Here is an 18,263-nt window from a genome sequence, read left to right as displayed (position 1 = left end):
GAGGTGGAGGCCCGGCCAGGCGGCTCTGCACAGTGTGCACTGCCTCTGCCTGCAGGCACTGCCCCCGCAGCTCTCACTGTCATGGTTCCTGGCCAATGGGAGCTGCGGAGCCAGCGCTCAGGATGGAAACAGCGTACAGAGACCCCCTGGCCATCCCTCCACATAGGGGCTACAGGGACATGTCGCTGCTTGCCGCGTGGAGCCAGGTAGGGAGCCTGCCTTAGCCCCACTGCGCCAACTGGACTTTTAATGGCCCGATCAGCGGTGCTAACCGGAGCTGCCAGGGTCCCTTTTCAACCATGTTTTCTGGTCAAAAACTGGACACCTGGCAACCGTGTCTAACAGTGGGTCTTTATTATCTGAAAATAACAGATATCGCCCCACTATCCTCTGCAGAGAAAACCAAGGCTATGGATTCACTGCAATAAAAGGTGTCTTTTTATAAGTTAACTTTTTCAGCATACACTATTAGTGGAAACAATGCACTATAGCTTTTACCTCACTGTAACTAGTCCCCCCACATGGGGTTTACCTCCACTAGCTATCAAGATAAAAACTACAATGACTTTTTCCATTCAAATTTTACAGTAAGATGGCTCCTGTGATGTGAATATATAAAAAGAGACAATCTCTGACCCAAAGAGCTTACATGAAAGCCAGTATATGTGTACATGCGTACTTTCACTCATGTTAATAGTCCCACTGAAGTCAATGGAGCTACTCATGCAACTATTTAATTAGCAAATGCTTGTGTAAAGTCAGAAACAAGATGTGACATGTAGGTAAACACTGTAGAGCTTGAGGAAGGGGAACGAAGTTGAATATACTATGTAAACAGCCAAGCTGGAGACTTCAGAGATTTGTTTCTTTTATTTTTTTTTAAAGAACATAAGTGAGTAAGAGAGGTTGTCACTTTTTTGGATTTTGTTATCTCTGATGTCCATCAGTGTTGTGCACTCCATTTTCTTTCCCTTATCAGAAGCCTGCTAAGTATAACCCACCTAGTATATTAGAAGTCTTACAACTTGGAATTTGTATCTCTAGCAATTCTACTATATGGTCCTCTCTACACATACATTTATTTTATCTCATTGGATTCTATCAACTCTTTTGTGTATAGTGCTACTCACCCACCTCTACAATCTAGCTTGGCCTTCCCTGTAGTTAATAACCAGGTACTATATACTGGACATTCACATTTTGAAAACAACTGACAATTTTATAAGTTAAGCTTATAGGCTAATCTATATAACCATGTATTCTTATAACAGTTACCTGTTTCTTTCCTAATTCCTCTTTCATGATCTACACCCACTTATTATGACTAATCTCAATTAGACTTCGAACTCTTTGGGACAGGTGCTGTTGTTTTCTACTGAATGCACAAATGCCTTGTACGATGGGACAACAGTTACAGCAGTGACATCTGGATGCTTCTGTAATAAAAGTTATATCACCACTGTTTTACCATTCTATCAAGTTTCAGTATTGTCTCTGTGATGGGGTATCTGTGCTCCATTTCTGGATGAAACACAAAGGCTTAAACCCCTTCAATGGGCTGAGAAAAGAAATCTACCCTTTAAGGATTACCAGAGTCACCAGGACTTGGAAGCAGGATCTGAAAGCTAAGGTCTGACAGGCAAGGAAAGGAAGGAGCCTTAATTAGAGAAGCCGCAAAAAGAATCAGAAGGAAAAGGAGTTTTGTTGTTTTCTAGACTAGGAAGCTGCTGAATTAAGCCCCAATCCGGAAGTAATGTGAAACTGAGGAATCAACTGCCAGATTTTTTTCAGAAGTAGCATACTTCTGCACAGATACCAACTAGCTATAGCAAAGGCTGTTTGCTGAGGCTTCCTTTTGCCAAGACTGAACAGGAGCGGCTCTAGGCACCAGCAAAGCAAGTACATGCTTGGGGCGGCAAAATTCCAGGGGCGGCATTTTTTTTTTTTGCTTGGGCAGCAAAAAACCAAGAGCCGGCCCTGAGACTGAAAGTAAGGCTTCCTTTATGAACTGGTTTGCTTCTCATAATGTACAAATAGCCATGTTTTCTCCTTTGAAGACTGTGTTTTAGCAGTTGGGAACTGATCCAGCTCTCTATGAAAGCAGTAACAACTCTCAGTGACTTCAGTGGTAACAGGTTTAATTCCTTGGTTTATGGGACTCTTAAGCCAATCTCAAAAAGCTGATTTGATCAGAAATTTGTAAGGAAGTAATGAGGGGGTCATGCACTGGCAATGTCACAAACTGTCAATATTTTTAAATAAGATATACCTTGCTAAATATCACTCTTTTGGGAGCAGTTATTAGGTAACAGATATTGGAATAGTTCCACCACTATCTGGATTTCTTCAATTCACTTTTAATTCCTCCCACTATGGTTTCAATTGTGGGTAGATCTCATTCCAGTAACAGATACAAAAAAATGCCCTTTCCTCAAGCAGGTCACTGTGACAGATCCCTTTGACTTTAGCAGCGAGTACATGACTGCAGTTCTGGAGACTCATCTAAAAACATCCATGTAAAGAAACAACAGAACAGGCAAACAGAAAGAAGCAGCAGAAGGAATTAACAACATTAACTACATCTTACATTTTTTTATGGGGAGGTCCAGATTCATCTTCTAATTTATAGTCAACCATTATGTTATGTTTTAGTCCATATTTGGTAAGCATAGAGATATAGTCAAGTGGTTGTATCTCTTCCAATGTGTCTGATGAAAACGCTATTAGCAGTGATGGCGATGGTTTCGGCGGTTGCGGCTGCGGAGTTTGTGGAAGTGAACCCTGTTTAGTCTACAAAATAAACATACAAAATATGCCTAGCTCGAAAGGCTTGAAGTTACTAAATAGCACAAAATGAACATCATGAGAGTGCTCGTATAACTGCAGGGGTTGTGAATCCTTAACCAACCATTACAGACATTTCACGACATTTTAAAAATAAACCACAATCGCCACTAATGGAGTGTACTGGCCCTGTAAAGCAGAGAACCATCCTGGATAATTGCAAAATCTACAGTGGGATAATAAAGAAGTTTATAATCAACAAATCTATATAAGAAAGTTTCAGGATTGTCACCTGCTGGTGAGTCATGCTGAAGCCTAGAATCTCTGTTCAATCAGCACAAAGTGATGGAAACAGCTACAGGCACAGCTGAGAGCTCTTTTTATTTGGAATATGACTGGGTTCAATCACCACTGAGCTTCACCATCTGTTACTATTCAATGTTTGAAGTCTCAGCCATTTTACACACATGACTTTACGCATAGACCCATGTGGCAGCACAGGCTTTCACCTACTAGCAAGTATTGAATGACATTAGGATGCTTAGGTGCGAGGCTGAATTCCCTTAGTTCTGGCTCAGTGCCTTTTGTATACAAAGACAAGTAGTTAATTAAGTTTGAATCCTGATCAAATTGACATTTGATGACTGTTTGGTGGCCACTGAAGTGAGTAACTCCTCTCAATAGGTATCCACAGGGCCGGTGCAACCATTTAGGCGACCTAGGCAGTCACTTAGGGCACTGGCATTTGGGGGGGCGCCATTTTCTTCGGCAGCGACTGTGGCAGCTTTATCTTCGGCCGCCCCGGTCACTGCCGGCATTTAGGCAGAGGGAGCTAGGACAGGGGAGTGCGGGGAAGGCCGCCTGTAGCAAGTAAGGGGGGGGGGGCCGGCACGCAGGGGAACTCCCCGCCCCAGCTCACCCCTGCCCCGCCTCCTCACCAAGCACGCCATGGCTGCTTCACTTCTCCCGCCTCCCAGGCTTGCGGTGCCTAACCTGATTGGCGCCGCAAGCCTGGGAGGCAGGAGAAGTGCAGCGGCCATGGTGTGCTCGGGGAGGAGGCAGGGCAGGGGTGAGCTGCTTCACTTCTCCTGCCTCCCAGGCTTGCGGTGCCAATCAGCTTAGGTGTCGCAAGCCTGGGACGCGGGAGAAGTGAAGCTGCCACGGCCTGCTCGGGGTGCTCGTGCTTGTGCCCGGAGCAGGGGTGAGTTGGGGCGGGGGGGTGGGGGCGTCTCAGGGTGGAGAGCTGCTGCAGGGGGGGGCTCCTCAGGGCAGAGAGGGGGAGCTGCTGTGCAGGGGGGGGCCTCAGAGTGGGGGCGTGGAGGGCGCAAGGTGGAAGTTTCGCCTAGGGCGCAAAACATCCTTGCACCGGCCCTGGGTATCCATACATGATAATCACCATCTTCATCAGTTTCAGCCTTTAACCTCTTTGCAGAGAGTATCTGGAAGTGCCTGAAGACTAGAGTACTCTCCTCCAACCCCTTAATGAGGTCCCTGTAGTTCAAGGATGAGGCAGTGTAAGGGGAATACTTGTAATGCTGGTACTGAACCTACAGTAGCTAAACCTCTTGTTCCAGCATTTTTCCCCACAAGCAATAGTCATTCACATAAAACAAAGCTCAGACTGGAACCTGACTCTGTGCAGGTTTGGCCTAGTGAATATTCTTGTTATGAGTATGGTTCTTAGTCAGTTAGACTATTTGTTTCCATGACAGGCCCTTATTCCGCATCCCATGTTTGGACACCTATCTATACAGAGTGCTTTTCCGTTTGCAGAAAACCTCCTTCCAGTTATCACTTTCATGAGATGCACCATGTAGAAATATACATTCTCTACAGGACTGTGAAGTACATATGGGCCTTGCAGAAATATTGCTCACTCTCTGGAATGCTAAAAAGAGGAGGTCAGGAAGAAACTGAAAAAATTCAATTCTGAAATGCAGCCTCTGTCTCTTGTGGGAGTTGTCATTCAGGTACCTCATGCTCCCATTCTCCTCTATGGGCCAGGCTCTACAGCTAGACTTCATCTCCCACGATGCACCACTTTTTCCGCCTCCATTATGGTTCTGAAACTAAACTTTTTTTTTTTTTTTAAATTATAATGTGGACACTATTTTTTAAAATGTTCATGACTGATGTGAATATCTTTTCCAAAAACAACTCTAAAGAATATAAAAAAGAATTAAAAGTCTGGAAAAAACTCTAATGGAATGTTATAAAAGAACATTCTTTTCCAACAGAGAAATTTCTAATAGATCCACTTGGTCTGGACAAAGGTATCCTTTTACAAATAGGAAAGAGAATGTTCTAAAAAGAGCAGGTGACATCTAGTCACATTGTTGGGCTTTTTGGTCCCACAAATCAGGACTAGAGGTTTTTAGCTTTGGCTTTGACATTTAGTAGAATTGCCATTAATTAACGATTTTCTAAACTAGACAGAAACCCGTCACTCAGACAGTTTAGAGACCATCTGAATTGCCTCTACCATGATTCAGGGGCTATATTAGAAGACGACCCATTCAAAGCCCTATAACCCAAACAAAACAATGATAGTTTATCATTTACTTTTAAAAAAAGATGTTGTTTACTTACTTGATTTTCTTGTGCTATGCTATCCCATGCTGCCTTTGCAGCCTCTTCTTTTGCCTCTTTCTTGTTTTTACCTGTAGCTACAGGATACTCTCTCTCACCTATTACAACCATGACAGTGAACCTGCAATAAAGAAAACTGCTCACTGAACACAGCTGAATTGTGGCATATGTCTAAGGACCTTATCAAGATTCCATTGTTTATTTATCTTTAGAGCACTATGAAATGTTATTCAAGTACTTAAGTATTCAGGTGTTTATCATCTCCCAAACCCCGTTTTCATAATTCTTTGGAAGCTTCAGGAGTTCTTATAAATAATATCTTCCCTCCTCCTTAAACACATATTCATACTGTAACATTTATAAACACCGAGCTGCTTTACAAAAGCACTGAAGAGTGCATTAAGATAGCGATGGATAAGCTTGAATCTGTTGATACATGTCCAGGACTTGGAGGGGCCTAACACCAGGATGCTCTTCACTGCTCCAGATTGCGGAAACAGAGAAGGCTGGCCTGCCTTGGTTACATAAACGAAATAACATCCACCCTTGGTCTGCCACTGCATCATTATTTTACTACGAGCACATCTATACTACAAACTGAAGTCAACTTAAATCAACATGCAGCTGCTGCAGTAATTCAGTTGGCTGTGCATGTCCACATCACACACTTTGTGTTAGTGGAGCTCATCCTCACTAGCAGCGCTTGCATCAATGCAGAGAGCAGTGTACTGTGGGTAGCTATCCCATGGTGCAACTAATCGCAGGAGGGGTTGGGAAAGGCTTGCAATGCCTCATAGGACTAAAACATTCTCACAGTGGTGACTGGGAACATGGCTTTAGCGTCCCATGATACAGTTTTCTCCCACCCCTGATTTCATCTGCAGCCCACAATATCTCATGCCTTTTTTTAAAAAGGCTGGCACAGCTGCACATACACCATCTCCAGAGAAGCTTGGACCCCACTCAGCTGTGCACTTCTGTACAAAGGCCTTATCTTGAAGTATTTCCAGGGCCGCGAGAAGAACTGCTTCATGAAACATGCCCAGCTGAAAGCTATGGAATGAAACACTTCTCAGTTGCTGTTGTCAGTCACAGAGCAGCTGAACATGGTGGAACGCCAAATCTGGTGCCAAGAAACATGCACTGACTGGTGGGATCGTATCATTATGCAGGTATGGGATGACAAGCAGTGGCTGCAGAACTTCCTGGAAAGTGGCCTTGCACATACAAAACTGCATGTGGAGCTCTTCCCAGCCTTGCAACACAGCAACACTAAAATGAGACCTGCTCTGACAGTGGAGAAGCAACTGGCAATCGCTGTGTGGAAGCTTGCAATGCCAGACTGCTACTGGGTCAGTGGGGAATCAATTTGAAGTTGGTAATCCACCGTGGGGGTTGTTGTGATGCAAGTATGCAGGGCCATTAATCGCTTTCTGCTAAGGAGGGTAGTGAGTCCATGCAATGTGCAGGATGTACTTGATGGCTTTGCAGCAATGGGGTTCCCTAACTGCAGTGGGGCGATAAATGGTGCGCATATACCCATCTTGGCACCAGACCACCTTGCCAAAAAGTAAATAAAGAGAAAGGGATACTTTTCTATGGTGTTGCAAGCGCTGGCGCAGCACTGGGGGTATTTTACTGACATCAACGCCAGATAGTCTCGGAAAGTATATGACATATGTATCTTTAAGAACACAGGTCTGTTCAGAAAGCTGCAAGCAGGGACTTTCTTTCCAGGCCATAAAAATCACCACTGGTGGTGTTGAAATGCTCATAGTGATCCTGGGAGACAGACCATGCTTTACTCCCATGGCCCATGAAGCCATACACCAAACATCTGGACAGTAGCAAATACTGGTTCAACAACAGGCTCTGCAAGTGCAGAATGGTGGCTGAATGTGCCTTTGGCCATTTTCACTGGCACAGTTTGCTCACTAGGTTAGACCTCACTGAAAAAAATGTCCCCATGGCTATAGCTGCCTGCTGTGTGCTTCATAATACATGTGAAGCAAAGGCAGAGAAGTTTTTGCAGGGGTGGGGCATGGAGGTGGAAAGGCTGTCTGCTAATTTTAAGCAGCCAGACACCAGAGCTACAAGAAGAACTCAGAGTGAAGCAATGCATCTCTGGGAGGCTTTGAAAACCCATTTTAGTAATGATTCACAGTAAAGTGCACTGTTTTTCTGTATTTGGCCTACCCATAGTCTGAACCTTGAGTATTTCTCTCGTGCACATCCTTCCCAGTACCCCAGTTTCCCTATCCCTCCCCTACCCCCCCACCCTTAGGCTTTGAATTAATAAAAGTGATTTCATTTTCAAGACATGGACTTTTATTACACATAGATATAAACACTGAAAGTTCTAACAAAAGCAATGAATCTTGGAAAGAGAGTGGAATAAAATTGTGAGGGGGGAAAAACACATTTATCTTGTCTTTAAAAGCACAGCTGCCTTGCCTATGTGCGGCTGTTATTCTTGGCACCCTCCCCAGGGGTTGAGAGTAAGGGATATTGCACTGTTCGCCCTTGCCTAGTGGAACATGTGTGAGGGGAGAGGGGGAGTACGGAGATGCTGGAATGCCATTCTGCAGAGGCTACAGAGGGAGTCAAGCCTCAAGGTGTTTCTCCTGAAGGCCAGCCAGATGCCTCCACACATCCATTCCTTCAGAATGCCCAGCATCTCCTGCTGCATGCCACGCTCACTCTCCTGGGCTTCTCTCCTGTCCGTGTCCATTTTTTCCAGAGACGGCAATCTCCAAGCCTTCTGCTCAGTGTCCACAACCCCAGAGGTGTTCACTATCTCATTAAACATGTCATCATGCCTTCACCTTATCTGGGAGATCCTCTCCACTGGTGTGGAGGAAGAGCTGAAAGCTACATGTAACCCTTCTGCCAGGCCGAATTGATAGCAGCAAGGGCCGGGTTCAATACATAGGGGTCCCTTCCCTACAACGTAAGGCAAAACCAGCTCGAGCCCCCACCCAGTGACCTGGGAAAATCTTACACACACCCGTGGGTGTCCCGAAGAGGCAATACTTCCCCTCTCACAAGCACAGTGTCTCGCTGTAGCAGAAAAGGTTTAATTATATGAGATAAACAACAAGCATTAAATTGGGAAAACATCTCAACTACAGTTCATAGACCAAACCGTGAGCAAAGACCCAGCCCAGGAAATTGGGCTGTGTCCTTTTCCCTGGGCTCTTGAGTCCAGCAACCCCCAAATCACCCCAAGACTCCAAAGTCCAATACCCCAAATGGCCCTAGAGTCCAGCAACCCAAAGATCGCCCACAGTCCCAAAAGTCCCACAATCCAAAAGTCTCTGTCCTGGGTCAGTGCAGCCCCAGAGTTCAAGAGTCTATCTGAAGAGGTCCCCCTGCCCCCAGCCTGGGTAGAAAGGGGCACCTTAAGTGGTCCAGGGCCAACTGCCCTGCCTCTCCATGGGGTTCTGCTTCCACCTTCTCCACAAACTGCTCCGCTCTACCGGCCACTCCACTCTGCTCCTCCAGCCGTCCTCACAAACTGCTCTTCTCTGCCAGCTGCTCTGCTCCACCAGCCATCCCGTGATCTGCTCCAGCCGTCCTCGCAAACTGCTCGGCTCCGCTTGCTCCGTGGGCCGCTCCACCTGTCCCACAGCTGCTCTGCTCTGCCAGCTGCTCTGCTCCACCAGCTGTCCCGTGATCCACTCCAGCCATTCCCACAAACTGCTCGGCTCCACTCACTCAGTGGCTCCACAAACTGCTCCACTCCACTCTGCCAGCTGTTTTGCTCCACAGTACAGCTTCACGTTCCCCCACTAGTTAGCACAGTACCCAGTGCTCTCAGCTCAGCAATTCCAGCTCTTTAGTGATCTCAGCTCACAGTAGGGGAGCCCCAGTGCTAGTGCACCATTAGCCCAAAGTGAGTTCAGCTCAGTAACCTGTATCTAGATTCTTAAGAGAATCAAAATCAACTCTGATATTCCACAGTGGAGAGAGGAGTAGGTGGAACTGGTGCTTCTGGCTCACACAAGGAGCCTACACCACCAAGTACAAATACCTGTCCCCCCAGCCTCTCTCCATTCACTGGGTTTTGGAACCCATGTCCCTTGTCTAGCAAGTGCTATTTAGTTGATAGTGAAACCCTTTATCATAAAACAGTTTTGTAGTTCCTCATTTACTTAATCAGGGTGACAACACTTTATTCCTCCTGCCCCAATAACAAAGAAACTGGGGATCCCACAGCTGTGAAAGTAACCATTTTAGGCTGCCGTGGGCTATGCTAGGCAGAGTGGGTGTGCCTATGCAAACACAATCAGCCTCTGAAATTCTTTTGCACACTTTCCATAATTCACCTCCAGATGTCAGGGTAGAGCTCATCCTGACTCTGCTTACATACACTTTGCACTGTAAACCATGCAAAGCACAAAGGAAACATTGTCAGTGCAGACCTAGGGTCTAGCATAGAGATGCTATATAAAAACCACTCCCTTGAATCCAAGCAAGTGTAAAGCAGAACATTTTCATGTCTGCAAGGTATTCATTGAACTGGTTTGCTGTCCCAGTTATGGTGAGTTATGACCCAGGGGCATAAGCACCAGACAGTCACCAGCATTGGGTGGGCTAACTGTGGCAGCACTGGAGCTGGCCAGGGGGCCATGACACCTCCTCTTTGTAACATGGATACTGTCTGGAGGTCAGACACCAGCATTCCCCCGCCCCCGCAAACTGCAAACCTTTGCAGAAATGATGTGGGGGCAGGGATTCCTTCCCTCCCCATTGCCACTGCTGCTCTGGCGCCCAAGGCTTGCAGTTTCTGGGGTCAACAGAGACCCCTGTCACCCAAACTATGGCCATGTTCTGTAAAGCATGGGGGAAGGGGTGGAAAATCACTAGGCAGGTGCCCGCAGGCACTGTGGTTTGAGAAACTGAAAATAACCACCATCTTCTGTAGGTGACCATAGCTGATATCATGCTCCTGAGGGTAACAGCTGCTCCAAGCATCCAGGTACAGACAGTGTCCATATGCTGCTATGCTGTGTCCTGCAATGATGTCAGTTGAATTAATACTAGAGTGGCATAGGAAAGTATCCTACCATGGTGGAAGAAAAAAGGCAACCCTCCATAAAAACCTTCTACAATGGATTGCAGAGTACCTCCATGGAAGTTTCCTGGAGATCTCTATGGAGGATTCCCAGGCCATCTCTGTGTACCAAGTCTTTTTCTCAGGGCACCCTCTGCCAAGCTGGTGCAGCCACTGGGAAGCAAATAGTCACTCTACCTCAACTGATTGTTTTAAAAAAAAAATAATAGATAAGAACACGTGACCGCAAAATATTAATTGGAACTGCATTTTCACCAAAGGTTTCTGCCCTAGCATCACACTCTGCCATGTTGCTGTGCTGTGACTGGCTGGACTGTTCCAGGGTTACAAACAGCTCCTGGCTCTCTGAGACAATGAATCGCCCACTCGCCTGTCTCCTGTTCTCCTCATCCAAGACTCCTCCTCAGTGTTGCCGGCAGTGGCCTCAGACTCCAACTTCTCAGATGTATCCACGCTGCTCTTGGGGGTCATTGTAGGGTTGCCACTGAGAATAGCACCCAGCTCCTTGTAAAAGCAGCATGTTTGCGGTGCCGAACCAGAGCAACTGTTTGCCTCCCTTACCTTCTGGTATGCCTGCCACAGTTGCTTGATTTTCACGTGGCACTGCTGCATGTCCCTGGTGTAGCCATTCTCCCCCATGCAGCAAGCGATCTTCTCGTATATGTCTATGTTTCTTCAGCTGAATAGGAGCTGTGCCTGCACAGCCTCTTCTCCCCACAGATCCAGAAGATCCACCATCTCCTGTGTACTCCAGGCAGGAGCGTATTCGGCAGGTGGAGCCATCATGATCAGCTGGGCAGGCAAGCACTCCACGCCAAACAAACAGGAAATAGAAATTTAAAAGTTCCTAGTCCTTTTAAAGGGGACAGGCTGTTTCCTTCATACCTGGCTGCTGGGCAGCAGAGTTGAGAACAGAGTGGTCTCAGTGGAGCATCGTGGGACACCTCCTGGAGCCCAGTTAGGTTGACGTAAGCAGCACAGTGTCTATATTGCCACTACGTCAACCTACCTATGTTGAATTAAGCACTATGCCTCTCATGGAGCTGGAGTCATTGAGTCGATATAGCAGGTGAGTTACGTTGGCGGAAGGGAAGTAGTGCAGAGACAGACATTATTAGGTCAACATAAGGCAGCTTACGTTGACCTAACTGCGTAGTGTAGACAAGGCCTTAGAGAAATGATTTTAGAGGTTTATATTTGCTATTCAAATTTCACTCTCTAGTAGTCTGATGAAATGTTAGGATTAAAAAAAGAATATGATGTGGGTTAGTGCTGGTGGTCATTACAGAAGTCAATGTTTAAGAGTGATCTCACTGAGAAGAGTGGAGGGACATGGGATGTTTAGTTTTGCTAGTTATTCCACACACAGAGGACAACATGGGGGTAAAAGAATACAAAGATGGAAATGAGAGAAGGAAACAGATTTTGTCCAGGGGTGACAGGAGCTTGTTAGCCAACTCCTTATAACAGCCTAATGTTAGTATGCATGTTCTGAGACTTTATATCCACAATACACCATTTTACACAAACTGCTCACAGAGAGAGCTACTAGACTTTGTTAGTCTTTTAAAATCTGCAAGTGCAGCGGAAATGCAAAGGCAATATTGTATGAGGACTCTAATACGTAAACTCTTACCTAGATTTTAAGAAAAAACAACGAGGAATCCTTGTGGCACCTTAGAGACTAACAAATGTATTTGGGCATAAGCTTTTGTGGGCTAAAACCCACTTCATCAGATGCATGAAGTGAAAAATACAGGAGCAGGTATAAATACATAAAAGGATGGGGGTTGCTTTACCAAGTGTGAGGTCTGTCTAAAGGACTTTGGAGCAGGGACTGACTTTTGATGTGTACATGTACAGTGCTAAGCTCAGCAGTACCCAATTCTTGATTACAGCGTATAAGCACTACCACAGTGATAATAAATACCCTTTCCTGCTCCCTGACATCACCTTCTCCCACACACATACTTCAGAACAAAAAGTTATATTCCTACCCACCAATTTCTAGGGCTGTTGCAAGGACTATTTACAAGCTATAACCGCTCAAGCAATGCTGCAATACTTACACAGCACTTCACATATTCTTGCATTAAAATAAGTTGTAATATTTATCAGCATGCATTGTGAACTTACACACGATCATGAGGAGGGCCTTCCATTTTGACATCCTTATACTCAAGTTGTAATTTATTCTTCTGACAATATTCATGAAGTTTTCCCTTGTACAACTGTGGCTTAACATAATATTCTGCCATTAGAACAACCTGTGAGGAGAAAGAAAATTTGACAAATAATCTTGTATTCTCAGTGTCTCTCTCTGCCTTAGGGAATAAAAAGACAAAGAAAGATGGAAGACCACATTGTTTCAAGAGTATTAGAGCAAAGTAAGGAAAGGTTTACAAATGCAGAGAACCACTAGGTGTGCTTTACCAGAAAATATTTGTTGTATGTGAGAATCATTCATCTCGGTAATAGAACCTAATTGCTTGCAGTTTATTATTTAAAAACACTACTCAGGGCAAGGGCCATGTCTTCATATGTTTTTGGAGTATCTAGTGCAAACTAACCCTACTCAGGCACTAGTGTAATATAAAAGTAGTTATTAATCAAATCTGCTCCTGCAGCTACAGAATATGGAACTGAAATGTCAATATGTTAAAGTAGATTGATGCTTTGCAGTAAAACAGGAGAGTGGTTGACTTGCAAATGTTTCTTGAAGACATTAGTTTGCATTGGAATAACTGATTTAGAAATCTGAACTGAGATAATACATATATATCCCCAAATCAGTAGTATTATCATGAAGATTTTTTTTAAACAAAAGTAAAGTAGAAAGCGGCTCTTTGAAGCTGAAAAGCCAGCAAAACAATGCATAAAAAGTGTAGTGTCTGTGTTTATCATTTGTTAGTTTGTTAAAAGGAGATGGGGTGAAGACTAGCTTCCAGCATAGAGGTTATGCTTTAGTATTTCTTCTGAGGACTTCACACAGTGCAATTAAAAAACAGATACAAACTCTATAGAGTTCTCACTTTTGTTAGTTAAGGCTAGAGTTAATCATTGCCCAGCTTTATAAACAAGGCAGCAGAATTCCCCTATCTCACCCCACCCCCAGATATACATGCATTCAACAGAATCAGGAGGGGTACCAGTGCCATTTCAGAAAGCAGAACTAAAGCAGACTCTGCCAGGGCAGTAAGAGAAGGGTTTGAACAACTCCTGGGAAAGCTGATGGTTTTCAGGCCATAGTGACTCTTCTAGGAAGGAAACCTGAGACAGTGACTTCTCAGAATAATAATTAATACAGGAGAATGAATGGGCTGAGCACTTAGGCATCTTAAAGATTGTTGAGGATCTGGGCCTAATTCCTAGTGATTTCAATGGAAACTAGGTACCTAAATATTAGGGCTATCGAGCTACTTAAAAAAGTAATCATAAGATTAAAAAAATAATTGCAATTGATCAGTTTTAATTGCACCATTAAAACATAATAGAATACCATTTATTTTAGTATTTTTGGATGTTTTCTACATTTTCAAGTATATTGATTTCAATTACAACCCAGAATAAAGTGTACAGTGCTCACTTCATATTCTTTTTGATTAAATGTTTGCACTGTAAAATTAAAAGATACTGTATTTTTCAATTCACCTCATACAAATACTGTAGAGCAATCCCTTTATGGTGAAAGTGCACCTTACACATGTAGAATTTTTTTTTTTTTTTTTGGTTAGATAACTGCACTCAAAAACAAAACAATGTAAAACTTTTAGACCTGTAGGCTCTCTCTGTCCTACTTCTTGTTCAGCTAATCACTAAGATAAGCAAGTTTGTTTATATTTACGGGAGATAATGCTGCCTGCTTCTAGTTTGCAATGTCACCTGAAAGTGAGAACAGATGTTTGCATGGCACTTTTATAGCCAGAGTTGCAAAATATTTACGTGCCAGATATGCTAAACATTCATATGCCCCTTCATGCTTTGACCACTATTCCAGAGGACATGATTCAATGCGGATGACACTTGTTTAAAAAAAAAAATGCATTAATTAAATTTGACTGAACTCCTTGGAGGAGAATTGTACGTCTCCTGCTCTGTGGTTTTACCTACTTTCTGCCATATATTTCATGTTATGGCAGTCTCAGATGACAATCCAGCATATGTTCTTCAATTTAAGAACACTTTCATTGCACATTTGAAAAGCTGCAAAGAAGGTACCAATATGAGATTTTTTAAAGATAACTACAGCACTTGACCCAAGGTTTAAGAATCTGAAGTGCCTTCCAAAATTTGAGAGGAACAAGGTGTGGAACATGCTGTCAGAAGTCTTAAAAGAGCAATACTCCAATACAGAAACTACAGAATTTGAACCACCAAAAAAGAAAATCAATCTTCTGTTCATAGCATCTGACTCAGATGATGAAAATGAACATGAGTCAGTCCGCAGTGCTTTGGATTGTTATCACGCAGAACCTGTGGTCAGCATGAAAGCTTGTCCTCTGGAATGATGGTAGAAGCATGAAAGGACATACGAATATTTGGCATATCTGGCATATAAATACCTCGCAATACTGCCACAACAGTGCCATGGGACTGCCTGTTCTCATTTACAATGTCACCTGAAAGGAAGAAGCGGGCAGCATTATCTCCTGAAAATGTAAACAAACTTGTTTGTCTGAGCGATTGGCTGAACAAGAAGTAGGACTGAGTGGACTTGTAGGCTCTAAAGTTTTACATTGTTTTGTTTTTGAGTGCAGCCATAGGCACTCCAGGGCTGGATTTTAGGTAGGCTCCTCCGCCTACCTCCCAGTGCCTGCCGCCGCCAAACAGCTGTAGCAATCTCCAGGAGGGAGAGCGAGGGGCAGGAACATGGTGCAGGGGAGGAGGCGGGGAAGAGGCGGGGCCGGGGCGGGGATTTGGGAAAGGAGTAGAATAGGGGCAGGGAGGGGGCAGAGTTGGGATGGGGACTTTGGGGAAGGGATTGAATGGGGCGGGACAGGGGTGGAGTTGGGGTGGGGCCTGCGGCAGAAAGCGGTCAAGCACCCTCCAGCACCATTAATAGTGGGCACCTATGAGTGCAGCTATGTAACAAATGAAAAATCTACATTTGTAAATTGCACTTTCACAATAAAGAGATTGCTCTACAGTACTTGTATAAGGTGAATTTAAAAATACTATTTCTTTGTTTCTTTTTACAGTACAAATATTTTATAATAAAAAATAATATAGTGAGCACTGTACACTTTGTATTCTGTTTTAACTGAAATCAATATATCCAAAAATATTCAGAAATACCAATTTAATTATATTATTGTTTTACAGTGCTATTACAAATTAATTGCAATTAATCACAGTTTTAATTGTGTTAATTTGTTTTGAGTTAATTGTGTGAGTTAACTGCAATTAACTGACAGCCCTATTAAATATCTTTTAGAATCTGGACCCTAATGTACAGAGAAAGAGATAAAGAACTATACTACAAAAAGAAAAGGAAGTCACCATCCTTAAAACTAAAGTCTCAGTTTAAAGCCATATGATTTTAAAAAGAAAAATTGAAACTTTGGAAGACCAACCATCTGAGAGTACTAAGAACAGCAGCAGGGAAAATCATATCCCAACTCTTTTGATTACTTATAGTTAACTTGTATTAGTATTTTGTTTCCTTTCTAACACAGAGATAAGGTAGCAGTTTGATTCACTACTACTGGGAATGCAATTAACATCTTTCTCACTCTGAATTTCAACATGCCAGAAGTGCTGCAGTGGAGCATGGCATTCACAGAGCAGTATAAGAATACATCCAAATGATTTTCTCCCTCCTCACACTACCTTGTAGCATTTGTTTTGTAATATAAAATTTTTGGAACAGTGGGACTTCAAATCCATTGCTGTGATTGGGTGCCTAATGGTCTGTATTTCAGAGATATGGATCATAAGCATAACCTCCCCTGCCCACACACAAGTATCACATTTTCAAAAGGAATGGCTGCATTAACTTCTACTTAGAGCAGGAGTGGGCAAACTGTGGCCCACAAGCCATTTTAAGCCAGCCCTCAAGCCACACCACATGGCTCGGCCTGTTCCAGCACTCTGGTCGAGGCACAGGGTTGGGGGCCGCACCACGCAGCTCCCAGAAGCTGTGGCATGCCCCCGCTCCATCTCCTACGCGCTCCAATGGGAGCTGCAGGAGTGGTGCCTGCGGACAGAGAAGCGTGCAAACCCACCTGGCTGCACCTCTCTGTAGGAGCCGGAGAAGGGACATGCCGCTGCTTCTGGGAGCCATTTGAAGTAAGCACCGCCTGGAGCCTGCACCTCTGAGCTTCTCTCCATACCCGAACCCTGTGCCCCAGCCTTGATCCCCCTCCCACCCTCCAAATCCCTCTGTATCAGCCCTGAGCACCCTCCTACACCCCAAACTCCGCATCCCCAGCCCCTGCCCCCAACCCCAGTTTTGTGAGCATTCATGGCCCACCAGGCAATTTCTATTCCCCGATGTGGCCCTTGGGCCAAAAAATTTGCCCACCTCTGACTTAGAAACTGCTGGCCACCTATACTTAGCACCTTTACTTTGCACCTGTAAGGGGAACAGAAGTCACTCATGGCTTCCCAAGAATACCCGCAGTCCCCAGCACTGCTCCTATTTCCTGGGCATGTCACGCTGCTGAGGTAAGCGATGCCACCAATGACATGGAGTCCCCTCTTTGTCTTTTTTAGTTTCCAGAAATAGAAACAGTCATGTCAATTTTACCACTTGCTTTGTCATAGACCAGAAGCCCAGTTCTTCATTAGCCCAACTTTGGCTGTGTGGGGCAAGCCCAAGCCTGTTCCAATTCACACTCTGCAGCCCAGTGAGGGGTTTCGGGGCAGCAGAAAATACCCAGAGCCAGGGCACCTCAGCTCTTCTCCTCCATCCTACCCCCCCCCCAACCTCTAGAGTAGGGGTAGGCAACCAATGGCACCAGGGGAGCTGATTTTCAGTGGCACTCACACTGCCCAGGTCCTGGCCAGCTGTCCAGGGGGGCTCTGTATTTTAATTTAATTTTAAATGAAGCTTCTTAAACATTTTAAAAACCTTATTTACTTTACATACAACAATAGTTTAATTATATATTATAGACTTAAAGAAAGAGACCTTCTAAAAACGTTGAAATGTATGACTGGCACGTTGGAACCTTAAATTAGAGTGAATAAATGAAGACTGGGCACACCACTTCTGAAAGGTTGCCGACCCTAAGCTAGAGTCTGTACTATTGGCTCCTCACCCCCTGGCAGGAGCCTGCCGGGCTGAGAACTGGCCCGGTGATTTCCCTGGGGTCGACTCGCCCCCAAACCTCAGCCTTCCCTCTGCGCTTCGCCCACAGCTCCAGCCTCTCCCTGCCCCGCCCCCCAACCCAACCCGGCCCGGCCCGGCTCGGCTCGGCTCGCCCGCACACCCACGCAGCGGCCCCGCACTCACCGCCTGGCTGGGGACTGGACGGCTCTCGGCGGGACAGCAGCTCCCTGCTCCGGCTCCGCAGTCAGATGGCTCTGCCCCGGTTTCGTTTCCTTGCAGCGCCTTCCCCCGGCCCGCAGCAGCCGCCGCGCTCCGCCCCCGGATCGGCTCCGGAATCGAAACCGAAAGGAGGCGCCGCCGCCGCCGCCTGCTGGGCTCGCCTCCTCCGCGGGTGACGGGAGCGCGGCCGGGGACGGCAGGGAGGTGGGCTGGGGCTGCCCCTCGCAAGCAGCCGCCCCGGGAGGAGCCGCCTGCAGCGGGGAGTGGGGAGCCCAAACCCAGCATCTCCCCGCGGGTGCGGGCTCGGGCTCAGCGGGGAGC

The 18,263-nt window shown here is 45.3% G+C and overlaps 1 protein-coding gene across 6 annotated transcripts in view; it reads right to left on the bottom strand.

Moving 5' to 3' along the window:
• Positions 1-12,743, bottom strand: part of EIF2AK2 (eukaryotic translation initiation factor 2 alpha kinase 2) — a 37,575-nt gene extending 24,832 nt beyond the window's left edge. For 4 of the 6 annotated variants that reach the window (XM_050950299.1, XM_050950300.1, XM_050950301.1 and 1 more), the window contains exons 1-3: positions 12,587-12,743; positions 5,374-5,494; positions 2,588-2,790 (exon numbers count right to left, since the gene is read on the bottom strand). In XM_050950299.1, the coding sequence (XP_050806256.1) occupies positions 2,588-2,790; positions 5,374-5,494; positions 12,587-12,708 (446 nt within the window). In that variant the 5' untranslated portion in view covers positions 12,709-12,743. The remainder of the gene's footprint in view (positions 1-2,587; positions 2,791-5,373; positions 5,495-12,586) is intronic. The other 2 variants (XM_050950302.1, XM_050950304.1) reach the window with 2 other exon arrangements.
• Between the last annotated feature and the right edge of the window lie 5,520 nt (positions 12,744-18,263).

The sequence above is a fragment of the Gopherus flavomarginatus genome, chromosome 4, assembly GCF_025201925.1.
Source record: "Gopherus flavomarginatus isolate rGopFla2 chromosome 4, rGopFla2.mat.asm, whole genome shotgun sequence".
Lineage (NCBI taxonomy): Eukaryota > Metazoa > Chordata > Testudines > Testudinidae > Gopherus > Gopherus flavomarginatus.
The sequence above is the reverse complement of the archived record's forward strand: the minus strand, read 5'-3'. Positions and strand labels throughout refer to the sequence as shown.